General features: G+C 42.6%; 1 protein-coding gene across 1 annotated transcript in view; it reads right to left on the bottom strand.

The window, feature by feature from the left end:
• The window catches only part of TMTC2 (transmembrane O-mannosyltransferase targeting cadherins 2), a 359,943-nt gene that overhangs the window by 14,455 nt on the left and 323,275 nt on the right, over positions 1-22,213 (bottom strand). The window contains exon 11 of the mRNA XM_065423466.1: positions 10,721-10,784. Coding sequence (XP_065279538.1) covers positions 10,721-10,784 — 64 coding nt within the window. The remainder of the gene's footprint in view (positions 1-10,720; positions 10,785-22,213) is intronic.

The raw sequence follows: 22,213 nt of genomic DNA, 5'->3' as shown, positions 1-22,213 counted from the left end.
TTGCTTATGCACCGGGCATATCCAGACATTGAACATAAAGACATTATGGTGTATATCCAAACTCAAAAATGGTTGATTTATAAATCTGCGGTTACTTGGGCCTCCATTCAGCAAGGTACCTGTGCTTAAAGTTTGGCACGAGCAATAATTAGGATAAGAAAGATTTAATATATAGGGTAAAAGGGCAAAAAAAAACTTTCATAGATGAAAAATGAAAAGGAAAGCACCGCCACTATCATATTATGTTAACAAAACAAATCTCACAAAAACAAGTCTCTCTCCCTCTGCTCTGCAGAATATTTCTGTATAAACAATTTTGCTGTTTGAAAAATAACTTTCATAATGATTGTCTCATACTTTGCCTTATTTTTTTTTTAAAGAGTATCAGTAATTAAAGGGTTTGATTTTCTTTCAACGGGGAGGTAAATCAGGAGTAACTCCAATGATGCCAACAATGTGACATTTGTGTAAATGAAAGAAGAATCAGGTCCAAAATGGTTAACTGAACTTGTGTAATTTAGTGTGTGTGCAGGCAAAACACTTTTTTGTACATTTTAGACTTTATTTCAAAGTAGTTAAGGTTACTCAAGTGTGACATCCAGCCAGTGTATCCTCTTAAAATAGGAAATACTAAATTAGGGGACATCTCTTAACCAAGCCCTAATGCCCTCACAACAGGGTTCCAGTGATTGCTTTAAATAGGCTCAGAATTTGAATTTAACTGTTTTCACTGTTAAATCTTTCTGCAGACACTCTTGTCTAGTTCTTTCTAAATGGAAAGAGCTTGTGTCTGTTTTCCTCGTCTATTTTTGTTCTCTTAAATTAAAGCTGAGAACAGTCATATTGTGGTTTGAAACCTCCCAGAGTCACAGCTCACACATGAAGATGGAACACATGAATGTTGGGGTAAGGATCTAAGCATTCCATACTATGGAATACTGAGTTCAGTTTTAAAGCCTTTGCTTTTACAGAGCTGCTAGCGGCATGAGTATGTGCAAAGCATCAGAGGGGATGATTTTAAAATATTCTCACGTATTTCCCAAAGGAAATTCAGTGTTTTCCATAGCTGAACTTGCTTTTCAAATTAGACAACTCATCCGGATATTCCACTTCAGTATGGCTGGTAAATATCCAGTTTTAAATATCAGGGGGTAGCCGTGTTAGTCTGTATCTACAAAAACAACAAGGAGTCTGGTGACACCTTAAAGATTAACAGATTTATTTGGGCATAAGCTTTCGTGGGTAAAAACCTCACTTCTTCAGATGCATAAAGTGAAAGTTACAGATGCAGGCATTATATACTGTCACATGGAGAGAAGGGAGTTACTTCGCAGTTTTAAATATAATCTTTCCAAGAGCCTGTCTTCTGGGAGGTACCTTGTCCCCAGGCAGAGATTGTTATGAGGGGGAATATTTGAATAAAGACAAGAGAGAGGCATCTCTTCAAGATCAAGCACACCAGCAAGCACCGATCTTTGGGATCTTCTGGCAGGCAATTGTGTACAAGCTACTGATGCAATTTAAAAGTGTTTAATAGGAGTTGTAATGAACCATCACCTAATAGCTGAAGGGAAGCAGGCTGTACCCCAGGCTAATGACTCTAAGCAGGGACCAGAGAGTGGATCAGCACTTGGGTTAAAGGCGGCCCAGTGAAGAGAACAGCGGGGGCTGGAGCCTGTGCAATTTTCCCTGCCCTACCACCATAAGCAGGAGACAGGAGGGGAGACATCATTGTCAGGCCTGCCCAAGAGATGGTGAGAGGAATCTGCAGCAGCTCCTTTCACTGTTGAAGTGGGATGGTGTGGGGAAGTCTCACAGGCAGATAGTGTTGGTATCAGGGAACCTGGCAGCTATGCATATAGTGCACATGATCCTGGCAGCTCAAGCAAGCAGTAGGAGTTTCAACACCATGGAACTGCTCACCTTTGTATTTTCTGGACATCCAGAAGCAAGTATGGGAACAGACTTGGAACACATCTGTGTTCGTGCCACAATTTACTGGATGCAGGGCCAAAAATGGGTCACATGGTAACCCACATAGTATCAATTTTGGGTAAGCAAAGAAAGTGATGGGTTTCAGAGGGGTAGAAGGAATGCTATAGTATCCACTCCTGCCATTAGTGCTAGAACTGACATATTGGAAGCTGTCACCAAGTTTATGAAGCTTGACTTCAGCAAATAGGGACTGGTCTTCAATGAAGATGATCAGACTGAATTGCTTAAGATTCAGTCATCTTCCACGGACTCATCTCTGCTGTAGTCATTGTTCCTACCAGGATAATTGAAAGGGCTGCCAAAGATTCAGGAGGGAGGCAAATATGGAAATCTGGTGTTTGTGCAGCACAAGGAAGAATTTACCTGCTAAAGCAAATGTTGATTATATATGTTTGCCTGGGATTTTCAGGCTGGACAGAGATACATGTTGGAAAGAAGATCTGACACTTACTATTCATTTTTCTAAATTTATTCTTCTTCTTGTATGCAGACATCAGAGCTCAATGTACAGGTTCAGTAACCAGATAATAGCCCCAGTATCAAGAGAGGGTAGGTACTGTATACCACCCTTCATATGTTGAGTTGGGTACTCTTCCACCACAAGAGTTATTATCTGCAATGCTGCCCCACAGTCACAGCATGGAGAGGCTAATTCAGTGCATAGTTGTAGCAATTCTGGATGAGCCAGAGAATAGCACCTTGATCCTGATCCAGGATTGACAACCAGGAGGTAGGTGCAGTGGTGCACTCCTGAATTGACTTATTCTGTTAGATTCTCTTTCCCACCGATGCTTCCCCTCTATAAGAACAAGTACACTGCCTTCACATGGCGCCCTCAGTCAGAAGCAAAAGCAAAGCCAATGTAGATGAAATGCAAAATTGAAATTCAAGTTCTCATTATAAAAAGAGAAAGACAAAAGTTAAATTTATAATACAATAGAAGCTACCTATCCTCTTTTATAGGAACTTTTGTCATAAATTAAAAAAACATTAACAACATTGACTATAAGGAAGCATGCTTCTCCTAGGAGGGCTATGTAAAAATAATACAGTAAATGGTAGGATTTTCCAGGAATCTAGGAAGACAGACAATCTACTTTCAACAATTAGGCAGTTCCATACCTAGTAGAGGTTTGATTTCATCATAAAGGCTCTGATATTGCAATGAATTCTGCATGTATGATGTTGGTCATGAAATCCATATCGCAAGCATTTGGAAAAACATGGCATACTGCACTTTTTAGAATTGTTTACATATTGTATTGCACTAGCCATTTATATCAATCCTTCAAGTCAAGAAATGCTTTAGTTTTCCACAACATGATTAAGCTATCCAGAGGAGATTGTATTTGTTTTGCCTAAAGGTGCAGCTCTCCTTACCCACTCATTCTATGTGTGTGTCTTTGTGTATGTTGTTACAGTAAGATATTTAATCAAATCCCTTTGAAGTGGTAGAGTGGAAACAGCTGTATCTGACAATGTGCTGATGACATGGGGCTTAAAGCTGTCAAGAGCTGCAGACTGCAAGCAGCACTAGGAGGGTAGTGGCTTTCAGGTCATGGCATCTTCAAGAGGAATGTAGCTAAACCAATCAGCTCAAGGTAGTGGCTCAAAGTCTCAAAGATCTGGTGAGCTTTCATTTAATACTCCAGAGGCCATTCTTCAAAGTGTTCCTTCTTTTCAAGAGTGATGGACAGATGTGAAGGAGCTTTTGGGGGATATGTTGTCCAAGTTCAGACTTTAAGAAATTAGGAATGCTACACTATTACGCAAATGGTGTCCCAACAAATAAATAGAAGTTAAGGTTTAATCAATATCTTATGTTCTGGAAAAGGATATCAGATTAAACAAGTTTCTAGATGACTGATTTTTCCACAACAAAATTAGCTTGAAGCACATTTTTCAAGTGCCTAATAACATAGTCAAAGAATTTTCTGGTTTTGGAACATCACAAAGGAATGATAACTAGAAATCATCTCTAAGCACAGATCTTTCTCAGTAATATTCCCATTTATATAATCATGGGGGAATAGCTAAATGTCTATAAATTCTCTTCCTGTATTTCTTGTTGTGCAGTGGCATTTGTTATTACCAGGCTGGATTAACATTTTCCCAGTTAACACTCATTGAGAATAACATTGCTAGAATTAACAGTCACACATTTGTAGTGATTGAGAAGGATCTAATATGATTTACCCATGGTAAATAAAGACAAATAAAATAAGAATGTATTGTTCACGCATCAGCCTTGTGACAGAAAAGAGCCTAAGTAGGCTGGAGGACATGTACCTCTTTTAAAAATACAAACAAAACAAAAACAGTATTGCATTTTTGTAGTGATTACTATATTTTACAGAAGTTCATGCTCTCCTGAAATCTGACTGGATGAAAATTGTTATAAGTGACATTAGCATATCTCCTGTTGATAATAGGGCTGACACATGAATATTCTTAAGATGGAACTAATAACAGGCAGAATGTTTTCTCCGTGCTTCATGGTTGTACATCATATTCTACTGCTGTTGGGCTACATTGTCATAATTCTTGTAGTCCAGGAGCATATCTCTCTCTCTCTCTGTATATATGTGTGTGTATATATATATATACATATATATACACACACACACACCCCTCTACCCCGATATAACACAACCCGATATAACACAAATTGGATATAACGCAGTAAAGCAATGCTCCGGCGGGGCGGGGCCGCACACTCCGGCGGATCAAAGCAAGTTCGATATAACGCGGTTTCACCTATATACGTTATATCGGGGTAGAGGTGTATATATAAAACTCACCTGTGCTGAATTCAAGACCACTTCCACGTCAGAGAAAAATGTCCAACATTTTCGGAGGCAATGATAGTAGGAAAATATAGCATTTCCAATATTTTTCAATACAATCATAGAATCATAAAATATGTAGGGTTGGAAGGGACCTAAAGAGGTCATATAGTCCATCTTCCAATGCTGATGGGGGACCTACACACTCCCTGATGGGTATGTGCCCAACCTGTTCTTAAAAACCTCCAGTGATGGGGATTCCACAATCTCATTTGGTAATCTATTCCAGAATTTAACTCTCTTTATAGTTAGAAAGTTTTCCCTAATATCTAATTGATCAATCTCTTCTTTGTAACAGGCCTTAAGATATTTGAAGACAGTTAACAGGTTTCTCCTCAGTCTTCTTTTCTCAAGACTAAACATGTCTAGTTTTTTAATCTTTCCTCATAGGTGAGGTTTTCTAAACCTTTTATCATCTTTTTGCTCTCCTCTGGACTCCCTCCAATTCATGACTATCTTTCTTAAAGTGTGGTGCCCAAAACTGGACACAGTACTCAAGCTGAAGACTCACCAGTGCTGAGTAGAGCTGCAGTTACCTCCCATGTCTTACATAAACACTTTTAGCCTTTTTTTTTTTGCAGCTGCACCACATTGTTGGCTCATATTCCATTTGTGATCCACTATAACCCACAGATTCTGTTCAGCAGTACTACTGCCTAGACAGTTATTCCCCATTTTGTATTTCTTCGATTTTTCCTTCCCAATTGAAGTACTTTGTACTTGTCCTTGCTGAATTTCATCTTGTTGATTTCAAACCGATTCTCCAATTTATCAAGGTCCTTTTGAATTCTAGTCCTGTCCTCCAAAGTACTTACAACCCCTCTCAAACTGGAAATTTTATAACCATACTCTTCACTCCATTATCCAAGTCGTTAATGAAAATATTGACCAGTCCTGGACTCAGGACAGACCCCAGGGAGACCTAACAGATACATCTTACAATCACAAGTTTATTCAGCGATGAAAGTTTTTACCAGGATTTTTGAAGGATTTCATTGTACATCAACCTGATCTTTAAAACACAATCCTATTACTGTATTAGTTTGTCTATTTCAGATTGAGTGTTTCTCCTCTTGCCATCAAACACTTTTTTCCCCTCACTCTGAGTATGGAGCCTTTTTACAACTACTACAGTAAAAATGAATTAGTTCAGCAGCAGAGAGCAAAGTGGCTCAAGATGAAGAATTTTATTGCAGTAGCCTCTGCTGCTTACAGCTGTGCCCTAACCTCATGGCAATGTACAAAACAGAATAGATGTGCAAGAAACAAATGCTCCAATAGGGATGAAATACTTTGTCTACAAAAACTACAGTATTAGTCAAGTGAGTAATTCTGGGTGAAAGTCACACAATGTGAGACTATCTATTCATTACTACAGATAGCGGAACCAATTTTCACAAAACAAGAACCAGCTTGAACCTTTGCTTATCCTGCAGACTGAACAGACTATAAAGCCAGAACGGACCATTGTGATCAGCTTGTCTGACCTTCTGTATAATTCAGGTCATAGAACTTCCCTGAATTAACTCCTGTACCCAGCATCCCTTACAATCTTCTGCTGGGGCAGCTCACCTGTGTTTAAGTCCATGCCGTCACATCTTCACTACTATTGTTACCCATGCTTGTTAGATTAAAGTTAGCACAGGTATGCCTACCCATGCTACAATCACCCCTCAGTTAGTGTAAATGTACTCTAGTCTAGAGTGAATAATTAAAAGTTATGAATTAAACAGTAAGGTATGGAAAGATCAGCAGAACTGAGATAGAAACAAAGTAAACTGATATGAAAAAGTTAAATCTGTATAAGAATTAGGGACTGGTATCTGCCAAGTGTCATGCACCTTGTAGGGTGGATGCATGCCTGCATCACAGGTGCCAACATTCAGCTTTCCTTGGGGGTACTCCATCCTGAAAACCCACCCCCTCCAACCCTTCCCCCAAGTCCTCACCCTCACTCCACTTCTTTTCGCCCCCACTTCATCCCCTCCGCCTCTTCTCACCCCCCACCTGCCTCTCTCCGTCCCCGCTCCGCCCCCTCCCCCCAAGCACGCCCCTGCCCTCGCTCTGCCTCTTCCCGCCCCTGCTCCTCCCCCTCCCCCCAGCACCTCCCGCCCACTGCCAACAGAGATTGGACAAGGTCATGTCAGGCAGAGCTGGTAACATAAACCAGCTGTCTGCAATGACAGACCCAGGCCCTCATCCACTTTGCTACAGTGCCTTTCCAGGTGAAATGGGCCAAATGATCTCTTTGTGTAACCCATGCCAACAGCGTGGGTCTTGGTTGCTCTCAAGTGGCTAGAACATATATAAAGGTTAATGAGTTTGTTACTGCATCCATAATAATGGGACTGGTCCATTAGTTGAAGTGGTAGGTGTTCATGCTTTTAGATCTAGAGATCCCAGGTTCAGTTGCTTTAGATCAGTGGTGGGCAACCTGCACACGGCTCGTCAGGGTAATCTGCTGGCGGGCCATGAGACAGTTTGTTTACACTGACTGTCTGCAGGCACAGCTGCCCGCAGCTCCCAGTGGCTGCAGTTCGCCGTTCCCGGCCAATGGGAGCTGCAGGAAGTGGCGGCCAGCACATCCCTGCGGCCCACGCCGCTTCCCGCACTCCCATTGGCCAGGAACGGCGAACCACAGCCACTGGGAGCTGCAGGTGGCTGTGCCTGTGGACGGTCAATGTAAACAAACTGTCTCACGGCCCGCCAGCGGATTACCCTGACGGGCCACGTGTGGCCTGAGGGCTGCAGGTTGCCCACAACTACTTTAGATGACCCAAACAGGGATGCCGTTACACTTGTCTGTGTAGTCTCTTACCACTAATCATACTCTACTCCCAGAGTTAGGAGTCCTGAGAACCAGGTAGTTCACAAATAATTGTATTGCCCTCACAGAGGATAATACCATGTCTTCGCTGCCAGTTCCTCCAATAGCAGATGTGGCAGTGGTCTGTGCTGTGCATCTAACGGTTGTGCATTCAAACATAGTAGCTGATCCATGTTGGAGGAAAATCTATGTAAGTTAGTGTGTGGAACCGGGAATAATTGTTGAAATGACTTTATAGTGCAAAAAATATAGTTAGAGGTTAATTTGGATGTTCTGTCAATACTGGTTTTATTGATATACTTTTAGTTTTTGTATTTTGGTTAATGGGAATGGTCCCTTTAAGAACAGGGTGGAGCACAGATGGGCTTGTATGAGGAAGACAGAGCAGTGTGTTGGAGATGTGGGAACTTGTTTAATAAACCAATCTTTCCAGAAAGCAATCTTCACGCCTGAAGGTGTAATATTAGCATTTATTAGGAGGCTAAATGCCTCAGAACATTGCTTAATAAGCTTCGGAGCCTTTTGCCTATAGGTCACCAGTATGAATCCATCCTAACTCAGTAGGAATTAAGTGTTGTGTCCCATTAATGCAAGTTTGGTGGCCCTTATATGCGATGAGTTTGGTGGGTCTTAATTCCAGCTGCCATAGTACAAATGCACCAACGTACTTTGCACTAATTGTCAGACATAACAGAGAGGCCAAGAACTTCATGGACTTTGGAAAATGAGCTACCCCTATTGCCCTAGATCAGGGGTTCTCCAACTTCATTGCATCGCAATCCCCTTCTAACAATAAAAATTACTTCACGACTCAGGAGGGGGGACCGAAGCCTGAGCCCACCCAAGCCCCACTGCCCCGGGTGGGGGGCCCAAAGCCTGAGCCTCACTGCTCTGGGCAGGGGGGGCAAAGCTGAAACTGTAGGGCTTCAGCCCCAGTCAAGGGACCTGCAACCTGAACCCTGCAGCCCAGGGCTGAAGCCCTCAGGCTTTGGCTTCGGCCCTGGGTAGTGGGGCTCGGGCTTCAGCCCTGGGCCCCAGCAAGTCTAAGCTAACCCTGGCAACCCCATTCAAAGAGGGTTACGACCCACTTTGGGGTCCCGACCCACAGTTTGAGAACCGCTGCCCTAGATGACTTTCCTCCACATCAGAGCTGAGGAATGCTGGCAGGGCAGTGTTTGGAAAGCTTTCACTGTTGCTGCTCTATGGATAAATAGGTCCGTCATCAGGACATTAAATCCACATAAATAGTTTAAAGCTGGAGTCTTAAAGTTATGTACAAATTGTTGCACATATGCAACATAGCTCATTAAATTATTTGCATAAATTATTGTTTGCATAACCCTTTTTTCTCCCCCCCCCCCCGAATTAATTGGCAGTAAATGGTTGAAAATAAAGATGGTTACTCAAATTAAACTGAAAAGATTACATGCTTCTAATTTCTTTTCCTTCCTAAGTAAATGATCTGAGTTCCAACACTCTGCCAACCCACCCCCCTTCAAAATAAACCTCCAGAAATTGCCTGAAGAGAGAACAGAAGTTATTCTGGTGATGAAGCACCATATCATCGGAATAAAGCCAGTGCTCATTGGAATACCTTTGATACTCTCACCTCAAACTGTACTATATTCTCCAAATTTCAGATGACTACAGAAATAGATTTCTAAAAGACCTTTTGAGAGTAATGATTAACTGAAAATTGAAGAATGGTGATTGTACCAACTGTGTACCATCTGAGTTGCTTTCCAACATTTAAGATGTCCATAGTCAAAGAAAATATTAGGACTTCTTAGAAGCATACAGAAAATTCTTCAGTTCCCCAAATGGAAACTTACAAAGTGGGTATGAAAAAAACAAAGAATGGAATATGGAAAGCTGTCACTGCTACAGAGAGTTAGCTAAGGATTTTTGGGTATTTAAACTATGCATTTCATAATCTCAGATAATCTGGTTTATTTTATGTATTTTTACTTTTGAGTCTGAATTTTCCTCAATTGCATTTGTTTTTAAAACTACTATATTTTTGTGGGAATTTTGTTGATGTTGTTTTATTCTAAAGTTACTGAAACATATTTTCAACAAAAGCTCAGCAAAGTATTTTTGTCTGGGAATATGCTTTCTAGGTTTACTTCATTATATAGCCCCAAGTGAGATCCTGGCCACACTGATGTCAATGGGTGTTTTATCATTGACTTCAGGATTTCACGTCTTGTTTCTAAATTGGGAAGGTAATCACACAAAATATACAATATGGGGTAAGTAATTGACAAAAAGAAAAAGCTGTCTTAATTACTTTTATTTTTTTATTGAGTGTGAATTATTTCATGCAGTCCTTATTCCACCTGAGTGATGCTTATCGGAACATTCTAAAGAAACAATTATCAAGTTTAGTGATGGTAGAAACAGGCTTTTTTTTTTTTTAAGGGCTGTGGATAAACCCATGTGCATGTTCCCTTCCAGTCTCCTCCATCCCTCCCCCCACACTCCTTTCTACCTTCTCTTCAAATTAAAAAAGTAGGTACTTTGCCTATGGTGCATAACAGTATGAAGTTATATCTGAGATAATAGCAACTTTGGGATTGTATTAGAACAAAACTTTCATTACAGATGAAAAGGCTGAAAATTGTTTAAAATTTCTTATCTAGTATCTGGAACTCAGACAATCTTTCCATTCTCTGATGAAAAAGTCTGGCATTAGGAGAACCCAAAAAATTTAACACATTTGACTTTGCATAAGTAAATCTAAGCCAAACCGCCCCCCCCCCCCCCCCCCGGCCACTGCTCCAACTCATTTAAAACATAGTAATAATATTCTACTTGTTTTTGGAACTTTATACCAAGAAGAATGGAAAAAATATAGTGATTAGTTTGACAAATGAAAAGCTTTATTTGATTTCTACTACTATCTAATTATTCATTAAAAGCATTCACAGTACAGGCTCAGAGAACAAACACTCCTACAATTAGTTTCTCCTCAAAGCACCACAGGATCGAACACATCTGAGTTCATCATTTTGAATAGCGCATGCCATAAAGGAAAAAAAAAACCACTTACATTAGGTCTCAATCCTGCTGCCATTTCATAATACTTCTCCGCTGCTTCATTGAGACTGGCTTGTCTATTGGTGCAGGGGGGGAAAAAAAAAACTACACTTAATTTTTCTTAGGTAAACATGGAAAGTGTACAGATGGACAATTGTATTTGCTTCCACCATTTAAAAGTATCCTATTACCAAATACCAATATAAATATTATTTTTATAGCTCTCAATATCAGTTCTCTACAATGAAATGCTCTTTTTAGTCTTATTCACATTTTAGTTCTACTGGGATTTCTGTGTACATTGCAAAGAAATACAGTGGGCCAGATACAGTGGAACAGCTGATGCAAGTTTATGGCCCTTTGCCAGGTTACACCAGCTGAAGATCTGGTAAAATATTTACAAAATTAGCCATACCTTCAAGTATTATATATGTCAAAGTTTGGGTTGTAACAAAGCAACTCATGTCTTTATTCCCTTCCAATAACACTGTCATAAGGATGCTGGCATATGCACAAGAACAACCAAACAAACTGAAGGGATGCCACGTAGGTTACACCTTCCACCATTATTAATATTTTGCTTATTACAATGCTTAAACCAAACAGAAGGACAAATGTAGTATGGTTTCCTGTACCAGGAGGTAGTTAAAAAGGAGCCCAGGTGTCTTATCTGTAGACTTCTCACTCTTGACAGGCGACTTTTGGCACGTTTGTCTGTTGGGGGGGCTAAAGATGCATTCTTTGTTAAGTTCATATTCTTATCCTGTGGCACATTGTCTTGCAGCTTTTAGAGGATGGAAGAGGTGGGGAAAAAAGCATAACAAAACTCAGATTTCATCATTTTTTCCAGATTTCCAGAACGCTTGTAAGTAGCATTTCCAGAACACTTGGATCTGCAGGTTTTACCTATGAGGTTTTTTAAAACTGTTTATTGTTCAGGGATCATAGATTGCAGGTGTTAAACCTCCATTCAACTTTCCACTGGAGTTTTGAAAATTAACCACACAATGTGCTATCGGCAATTCATTCCAATCAATGCATTTTGATAGACAGTAATTGGTCTTTGGAGTAATATGGAGGAAGGAAAATCCTTTTGAAGTTTCACATAGTTTTCAAGCAAGTTGAAACCATTTCCTGACAAGCAGTTTGCCACAGGAAACCCAGTTTATACCCATCAACTGTTTTAAATTACTCTGCACATTTATCAGCTCAGTGGTTGAGTGGTTAGAAGTGAGTGTCTAAAAATATTCGTTTAGCACACTTCTGAAACATTCCTGCTGTTTTAGTCAAAGGGATGTTGTGGCACTTAAAACTCCTGAGCAAAAAGCTAAATTTCACAACTTAGTAAAAGACAAGTAAAATTGAATGTGTCAGGTAGCTTTCATTTCACAGAAGGTCAGGAAATACAACAATCCTAAATGCAGCAAATTTCTGTACAAACAATGTGCCTTGCCCAGGAGGTAAAGAAAAAAGGCACATTTTCCTTAGGAAAGAATTGCTTGCATATGAACATGGAATGGATTGAAATTCATGCCCCCTCTAGCCAACTGGAAATACATTACTCTCTTTCCTTCCTCAAATATATCTTGAAATATGGACCATTAATTTTCAAGTTGAAGTCAAGTTGAATTTATAGTTCCTTATTAAAAATTGTTTTTATAAATGTATTCAATCCATACTAATCTTGTGAGGAAAATGCAAGTTCTATTATTGGGACATTCATAAACAGTTCCTTCAGCTAAGGTACAGTAGAGTTCTGATTCACATTCTCACTGGAAATCTAAACTAGAATTCATTAAGTTAAGCCCTGGAATGGTTTCCCCTTGAGAAAAATAAAAGACATGGAGGTAGGAAATTGCAGTAACCCTATGCCACTAAGCAGCAAATGGCTCTGGATCAATGTCAAACAATGGAAGGGTTCCACTGGAGGAAGCATAACTTAGAGAAAAATATTAGATACAACAGTGATAAGAATAAAATACAAGCAAGGAAAAGGAAGCCAGGAGAAACTGGGGAATAGCTAGAGAAGAAAGACTGCTTTCAATCATTATGAACTATATCTTAGGCTTTCCATGGTGTGACTTGAAAGCAGACCTGACTTCTGCTGCTTGACTCCCAACGCTTAAGTACAAATATCTGCCCTCTTCCACAACATAACTTGCTGTCTAGCATTTAGATCCTGGTCAGAAGCAGCCCTTAAACTGAGCCTCTAGACCAGTGATACTCAGACTGAGACTCAGGAGCCGCAAGTGGCTCTTTAATGTGTCTCCTGCGGCTCTTCGCAGCACATGATATTAAAACACTGTGTGATATAATTAATGTAATTTGGCTCCTGAACCACTGAGGTCTGAGTATCACTGGTCTAAACCCACTGGCTCTTATCCTTATGTATGTCTCATAGACTCACAGACCCAGACTTTAACGCCAGAAAGGACCATTGTGATTATCTACTCCAGAGGTAGGCAAACTACGGCCCACGGGCCACATCCGGCCCACGGGACACTCCTGCCCGGCCCCTGAGCTCCTGTCCTGGGAGGCTAACCCCCAGCCCCTCCCCCGCTGTTCCCACTCCCCCTCTCCCGCAGCCTCAACTCGCTCCAGCGCAATGCTCTGGGCAGGGGGGCTGTGAGCTCCTGGAGCAACGCAGCTGCAGAGCCAGGGCCTGACCCGGTGCTCTGTGCTGCGTGGTGGCGTGGCTGGCTCCAGCCGGGCGGCGAGGCTGGCTGTCCTGGTGCTCTGGGCGGCGTGGCTGTAGCGCCACCAGCCACCGGTGCTCCAGGCAGCGCGGTAAGGGGCCAGGAAGCAGGGGGGTTGGATAGAGGGCAGGGGAGTTCGGGGTGGTGGTCAGGAGGCGGGGGGGTGATTGGGGACAGAGGTCCCCAGGGGGCAGTCAGGAAGGAGAGGGGGTGGTTGGATGGGGCGGCGGGGGGCAGTCAGGGGCAGGAGTTCCAGGGGCAGTCAGGGGACAGAGAGAAAGGGTGGTTGGATGGGGCAGGGGTCCCGGGGGGGCAGTCAGGAATGAGAGGAGGGATTGGATGGGGTGGTGTGGGTTCTGAGGGCTGTCAGGGGACAGGGAACAGGGGATTGGATGGGGCAGGAGTCCCGGGGGGGCTGTCAGGGGGCAAGAAGCAGGAGGGGTCAGATAGGGGGTGGGACCAGGCCACGTCTGGCTGTTTGGGGAGTCACAGCCTCCGCTAAAAGGCTCTCCATACAATTTTGGAAACCTGATGCGGCCCTCAGGCCAAGAAGTTTGCCTGCCCCGATCTAGTCTGACCTCCTGAACACTGCAGACCACAGAGTGTCACCCACCCACTCCTGTAATAGACCCATAACCTCTGGCTGAGTTACTGAAGTCCTCAAATCATGATTTAAAGACTTAAGTTACAGAGAATCCACTATTTACACTAGTTCAAACCAGCAAGTCACCCATATGCCATGCTGCAGAGGAAGGCAAAAAACCTCCAGGGTCTCTGCTAATCTGACCTGGGGGGAAATTCCTTCCTGACCCCAAAACCCACCAGCCAGACACCTGGGAAAGAGTTACCTGTAGTAATTCAGAGCCCTCCCCATATAGTGTCAGTTGACCACCTGTGATATCTCACAATTGGACTTGAGTAAGTATGACTCTCAAGTTCCATGGACACCCAAATAAAAGATAAACAATTCAAGGCTGATTCATTTAAATTATTATGTTGCTAATCAGCCCTTAAAGTAAATAAAAAATCAATAATGGGGTGATTACATTATATTTGTCTAGACGTGCAAATATTTCAGTGGGAAGGAGGATTGTTAACCTCGTCCACTTGGCGTCTGCTGTGTTATAAAGCCCTGAATTGAAAGCTCCTGGTGTTAAGTGAGAATCTGGCATCTGCCCGGCCAAAGAAAACCGGGAACTTCTATGTAAGGAAAAATAATCTAGAAAGCCAGAATTTGGCACTAAAGCTTAATTCTTAAATGAAACTTTTGGTGCTATAATAAAATCATGATCAGACAGTAAACATTTCAACCTTCATCCTATTTTTATTTATGTCACTCAATCACCCTCCACCCTGTTTTCAGTTTCTTAGAACTTTGCCAAACTTCACCTATTTGGGCTACATTTTGCATGTTGAGCATCAGGCCTCAGGCTGAAGTTTGTTTCGGACACACAGGCATAAAATCGAAAAGCTGCAGAGGACCTACAACTCACATTGACTCCCAAAGGCCCTGAACCTGCAGTGAGCCTCAGATAGGCACACCTGTGCCACTGAAATCCAGAAACCTTACCTATTACAGAGCTCATTGCAAGTACAGGGTCTTTGTTAGGAAATATCAAATTAGCTGTTGAATAGGTACTAGCTATTCTCTAACTCTAAGGCCTGCAATCTAACTTGCTTTATTAATATTAAGGAATTTCTCTATAATTAGTCTATTTCACAAAAGCTAAATGATAAATTGTATTTCTGTAAATATTTGAGTTTACATTAATATATTTCAATAAAACAAGGTAGTAGTCAAAGAAATATACAAGATAAGCATGACAGTTCAATATGTGAGTTTAGGCAATTAGAAGTAAACTGGATTTCCTAATTCTGTATGGACATGAGTGATAACATTTTCAAATCCTGTTTTCCTTGCTGACCAGAGTCATCCCACTAAAGTAGTGGGACTGTCTGAGCAAGCCACGCCAAGCAAGAAGGATTTGCTCCTGTTATGAGTACAAAGAGTAACTTTGTTCATTATTTAAATATTCACATATTCATGTTATGTGGGAATGTTTATATTGCACAGAAGAATGAATGTGGGTGTTTGTAGTTAAACATTTATTCTACTCTGAGTTAATGTTTATGGGAAAAAGGTGCAAGAAAAGTTGCTCACTAAAATAAGATACACTTTAAATGCAAAAGCTACTAAAAAATTTTAATAGTGTTTGTAGTGTTGTTGTAGCCATGTGGGTCCCATGTTGGTTAGAGAGACCAGGTGGTTGAGGTAATATCTTTTATTGAATCAACTTCTCTTGGTGAAAATTCAAAGTCTAATAAAAGATATTTCTTCACCCACCTTGTCTCTCTAAAACAGGGGTGGGCAACCTGCAGCCCGTCAGGGTAATCCGCTGGCGGGCCGCAAGACAGTTTGTTTACATTTGTATGGCTGCCTGCAGCTCCCAGTGGCCATGGTTCATCGTTCCCGCCAACGGGAGCTGCAGGAAGAGGCGTGTGCCACAGGGATGTGCTGGCTGCGCTTCCCGAAGCTCCCATTGGCCAGGAACAGCGAACCGCAGCCACTGGAAGCTATGGGTGGCTGTGCAAATGTAAAACTGTCTGGCAGCCCACCAGCAGATTACCCTGATGGGTTGTGTGCGGCCCGCAGGCTGGAGGTTGCCCACCACTGCTCTAAAAGAAGTAAGTCATTTTATATTTTTGGCTTTTCAAAAACCTGACTTTACCTCAAAAATCATATTGCTATCATGTATTGTTGTTATTACCTTCCTGTCATTTTGAACCTCTTGTTCTACATCCAGGCCAACACAAATCCTGTTGTTTTTTAATAAACAATTTATTTTAAATCCATCTCTTCTTCTCTGTAACCATAGCTACAAAGTTCATCCCCTGCCTGGTTAACACCTCTAATCTAACATTTTCCACCTCACAATCCTCCAGTCCATCTAGCATCTAAAATAATCTTTCACTTGACAATCAGCCTGCACAATTCCTCTGGGCCACTCCATTGTCTACCATTGCCTACTATGCTGTTTAAAATTCTCAGCTTTGCTTTCAAGGCAGCACCCACTTACCTCTCTGTTCTGGTTTGTTGTTGCATCCCACCTTGCCACCTTTAATGCTCCGTTTATAACCATTCACCTCCTTTCCTTCTCACCCATATCTCTACACCCTCTTTCCTTCTAATCCAACTGCCTGGAACCATCTCAGTTCTCTGTCATTCAAATCCATCCTGAAAACCCACCTCCTCCAAAAATCCCACAAACACTTTGGGATGGATTTGAAGCTGCTACAATAACTTTTGAATATATATTCTGTTAGTCTGACTGTTATTTGTTGTTTACTGTACACAAATATTGAGTGAATTCACTAGCAGAATTGTGAGGAAATGTAGGCAGGAAGGAGGCAACAGACCAGCTAATAACCTCTCAGCAAACACCCAGGACTGTTGACTTTAATGTTGCTGCCCGGACTCCTGCTAAGCCAGCCACACCAATTTAACCAGACTCAGAAAACAGTAGGACTTGGGACTGAACTTTGACACACTCCAGAGAAAGTGAACCCAGAGTGTTGTAGCCTGGGACCCAGTCTAAGGCCATGTCTACAATGCAAGCTTTGGTCAATGCAAGTTACGTTGCCATACAGCCATCAAAGTTTGTATATCACGTGGGTGCATGCATGCTTGAATCAGCCCTGTGCTTACTCACCAGAAGTGCTTGTCTCGGTGCAAATTGTGGTGAACCATAGGTAGGTATCCCAAAGTGCCACTTGCTGCCATCCATCATAATAACTTTTGGGAAATGTTTGCAATGTGTTGTTGGATAGGCATGACTCACCCAGGGATCAAGTTCCCAGTATGCAACTTTCTCCATCCCATAATGCCAGATATATCCCATAATTTGTATACCATTTTTTTAAAAACCCCACAAAGCCGTGCAGCACTTTTCAGTGTCTGCCATCTCTGACAAAAGCACAGAGCCTGCAGAACTCTGCACTATTCTCATGAATGTTGCAAACACAAGTCGCATGAAGCTCCTCTATTTCCAGACCTGCAGGAAGTACCATAACAATGAAGGACATTACAGTTTCTTCAAGGACAGTTTGCTGAGGAACATAGTGAAAAACTATTCAAGGCTGTTGTTGGTGTTCATGGAGCAGCTGCAGATGTTGGAGTGCTGCTTCAGGGCATGAGAAACGAGCACTGACTGGTGAGATCGCACAGTAATGGAGATTTGGGATGACAAGTAGGGGGTGCAAAACTTTTGGATGTGAAAGGCCACATTCCTGAATCTGTGTGCTGAGCTCACCCAAGCACAGGGACACTAGAATGAGAGCTGCACTGACAGTAAAGAAGTGAGTGGTGATGGCACTCCGGAAGCCTGGAATGCCAGATTGCCGCCAGTCAGTGGGAAATCCTTATAGAGTTGGAAAATCCACATTAGGGGCTGTTGTCATTCAAGTGTGCAGGGCCGTTAATTGTCTCCTGCTACACAGGACTTTGACTCTCGGCAACGTGACACAGTGGATAGATTTACAGCAATGGGGTTCCTGAACTGTTGTTGGGCACTAGCCCACCTTCCCACAGAGTACATCAACAAAAAGTGGGCTAGTCAGGGAAGGTGTATGACACACGCATCTTTAAGAACACAGGTCTGTTCAGAGAGCTGTAAGCAGGAACATTCTTTCCCGACTGGCAGATTACCATTGGCGATACTGAAATGCCAATAGTGATTCTGAGGGACCCAGCTTCCCTCTGGCTCATGAAGCTGTATGCTGGCCACCTCGACAACATCAAGGAAATATTCAACAATGGGCACAGCAGCTGCAGAATGACTGTTGAATGTGGTTTTGATAGACTGAAGGGATGCTGGAGGTGTTTACTCACTAGATTGGATGTCAGTGAGAAAAATATCCCAATAATTACAGCTGCCTGTTCTGTCCTGAATAATATCTGTGAGGCAAAGGGGGAAAAGCTGCCACCAGGATGGAGGTGGAGTGGCTTTCTACTGATTTAGAACAGCCAGACACAAGGGTCATTACAAGATCCCAGTATGAAGCTATGCAGTTGACGAAGTCTTTAGAAGTTGCGTTCTGCAACTTAATAAAGATATTTTTTGGAGAATAAAACTAGAATTTTATTCAATGGGGGGGAAAGTGCAGAAAAACAACATGCAAAAAACCCACAGGCAATGTAATGCAAACTTAACAAATTGGAAAGCCAGCAAACATTTCAGTGCACAAATGTAGTCCATTGGGGCTACACATACCTCAAATGTGGTTCTCACAAGTCAGAGTATGTGAAGCTGTGGTCTCCTTGCTGTCCTGTGGTCTGGAGTGGTAAGGGTAAGGATGTGACCCATGATAACACTTGGTATGCTGGGGCGGGGTGGGGGGAGGTATAGGGAATAGCAACCATGGACGGAATAATGGAAGGGAATTTTGAAACTTATCTTTCCCTTTCTTCTTATTGACACTTCTTCTTTGGAACACCTCAGCACAGCACTCCTCTCCAGTCCTGCCATGGTGAGTATGGTCTGCCAGGGATAGGGTGAGGGAAGGATTTTCTGTTCCATGTGAAACAATACAATTTTGGTCCCTATTCAAGGGTACAAGTAGAGGGCAATGGCACCAACTACTGGCATTATTTCCCACATGTGGTGATAGTTTTAGATCATCATTTAATCTTGAGGGTAACAAAGGCACCGAGTACACAGCTGCTACTGGTGTCTCAAAGCTGCTCAGGCCTGTATGCTGCTAGTTTATTTACTGCAACAGTGCCAGCTGAACTCATTGTGAAGCGACATGGGAAATTGTCTACCACAGAGAAAGAAATAAGGCAGCTATCCCTAAAAACACTGGTAAAGGATTGCAAAGTATCTCCATGAAAGTTTCATCAAGCTCTCTCAGGAGAATACAAGGGACATCCCTATGTTCATGAACAAACTGTCCTGCATGGCCCCTTGTCTAATCCAACATGGAATGAAAAGCAGATGCCAACTCTACCTCTGTTTGTTATACCTCTACTCTTTTGTCTTGTTAGCTTGGCTGGTAGGACTGGCTAGAGTGTGATAGAGTCTCAAACAGATCCTGGCTTGTGGCATGGCTGCAGCCTCCCACCTCTCTTCCTCCTCGGTATTCCCACTAGTCTGAGGGGTGCTGGTGGGATATCTGCCACGTATGGCATGCAGTTTGTTGTAAAAGCAGCAGAACTGCAGGACACAATTAGATCTATTGTTGGCCTCCCAGGCCTTGGACTATCCCGGGCAAAGTTCCTTTAATTTCACATGGCACTGCTGCTGATCCCTGTTATATCCCTCTGCCCGCACCCCGATGCAATCTGTTCATAGATGTCCATGTTTTTGTGGCTGGCCCATAGCTGTGCTTGCACAGCCTCTTCTTTCCATATGCTCAGGAGACCATTATCTCCTGTCTGCTCCTGGCAGGAGCGCATCTACTGTGTGGAGCCGGCATGGTTGGTTGGGTAGTTGCACGCAACAAGGAAGAGCTGTGAGGTGTGCTTGCCAAGGTAGACCATCAGGAAAAGGCATTTCAAAAACTTAGGGGCGGGCTTCCAGTGTTCGTGACCCCATGGCAGTGGAGTCTACTACACTCACACTGTGTTGACCCCAGTATGTCAATCTTGGCTCCATGCCATTCAGGGACGTGGTTTTACTTCTTGCTGTAACAGGGCACTGTAGAGGAACGGACTCACCCCTGCGGCGCCTCCTGCTGGTCGTCCAGGGAATTAGCTCACCAGCCTCTGGAGCGCCCTCTGCAGGGCGGTGATCCGCCTTGTCCTCTGCACTGGCCCCGTGTCCCTCCCAGGACCCCAGTGCCCCTGGCTCTGGGTGCTGCCCCCTGACAATACCCACACGCTGGGTCTCCCCTCCCAGGGGAACCCCCACCCACTAACCCCACCTCACCTCAGGATAAGGCCACTGCCAGTCACCAACTAGCCCCCACTCTCTGGGGCAGACTGCAGTATAGGCCACTCATCATGTTCAAGGTTGGGTTTGGACCTGCTGCCTTGGCCTAGCCCTGGGCTGCCCTCTGCAACCCCCAGTACCCCTTAGCCTTCTCCTAGGCCGCAGCCTGGGGCTTTCCAGGCTGGAGCTCCCCAGCTCCTCAGCCTTTCCCCAGCCTGGCTCCACTCAGGTACCCTGTAAAGCTCCCTGCAGCCAGGCCCTTCTCTCTCTGAAGGCAGAGAGAGACTGTTGGGCTTCTGGCTCCCAGCCTCTTTATACAGGCCATCTGGGCTCTGATTAGGGTGTGGCCCAGCTGCAGCCACTTCCCCCAATCAGCCAGGGTTTTACCTTGCCCAGCCCAAGCCCTCTGCAGGGCTTTTCCCAACCCCTCAGGGCAGGAGCGGGTGACCACCCCGCTACAGGCACTTATGTTGGCCAGAGACAAATTTGAGTGTTGACGCACGGTGACTTAAGTTGACCAAACTTTGTAGTGTAGACCAGGCCTAAGAGTAGGAGAATAGCATAATTTTACCCCAAGGTGGTAAAGAACAAGGTCAAACCTGATGGGGGTACATTTAGAGATGCCATGAAGGGATGAGAGGTGCAGCTAGTCCTGTAAGGGTGACAACACTAACCTACCTTGATGATATACCATTGCCCCTCAGCATCATACCTTCACTTTAAAGACAAAACCAAAACTCCATTTTATAGTGAATCCCATCATCTATGTGCCTAATTTCCTAGGCTTGTTTTCTTCATTAATCTAATGTTTAGATGAATGACTCTGCATATGCCCATTCCTAAGGATGATTAAATGTTAGAAAGTGAGCAAGGCAAACAGAAGGATCCTTAAAACCATCGATATTGGTGCTGTTTTTTGGGATAATATTTAATGGATGAACAATTGTACCATTTGTCTTGGTTTCCTTTACTGATCTACAAGAACTGAGTCCATCTCTTTCTAACAATCTTTTAAAGGCATTTTGGGGCTTATTTCAAAATCCTTATATAGGAACCTTCAGTTCAGTTTGGAAAGTAGGTCACTCAACTAAGAACTTATTCTATCTTCTTTTACAAGCCATTTTCTTTTTCATTTTGTATTTGTGGATGTTAAAATTATAAATTGCATAGCAAGAGAAGTCTATTAAGATAACTGTTCTAATGACTGCTCTGTGCTAATTGAATGTATTTACTCAAAACTACTTCCCTTATTTTTGTACATTATATATGGTATATTTTCTTAAGCAAGATATAACCTAACCCAAACCATTTGTGTTCAGTCATTGCTCTTCCTTTTAAGTACATAAGAAGCATAACCATTACCAAGTTATCCTAGAAATAAAGCCTGGAGACTAATATAGTAATATGGGGTTAATGTAATTGTTTAGGTAGAAGCTCAAAGTTGCTGAAAGTCAAGGTGCATTGGTTTTAAATGGAAATCTAAAATTTCAGATACCAGAACAAAATTAAATACAAGACTGCCTCTGAATCAAGGGGATCTGATAATATCATTAATCATTCCTGTATTTCTCAAAGTCTCCATAACCCTTGAGACGGATATTTAGTTAGACTTCTAATCAGCTTTCTACTCCCTAATGATATTTATATAATATTCTTTGGTATTTCCAATACTCTCAAGTTACGGTCAGAGCAGTAGAGTTCCATTCTCTTATTTATAGTCTCTCTATTTTTGTGACTCAAGTCTTTAAAAATAATTTAAAAGGCAATGTTGCTGAAGGTACTGTAGGAAAAGAAGATATATTGTTCTCATATACAAACAAAGATGATTACATGCTTGTGAAATACAGAAATTTCCAAGGTAGTGAATAAGGCGTGTAAAAT

The sequence above is a fragment of the Emys orbicularis genome, chromosome 1 (assembly GCF_028017835.1).
Source record: "Emys orbicularis isolate rEmyOrb1 chromosome 1, rEmyOrb1.hap1, whole genome shotgun sequence".
In the NCBI taxonomy this organism is placed as follows: domain Eukaryota; kingdom Metazoa; phylum Chordata; order Testudines; family Emydidae; genus Emys; species Emys orbicularis.
Note: the sequence above shows the minus strand (reverse complement) of the source record. Positions and strands in the feature narration are given on the sequence as shown.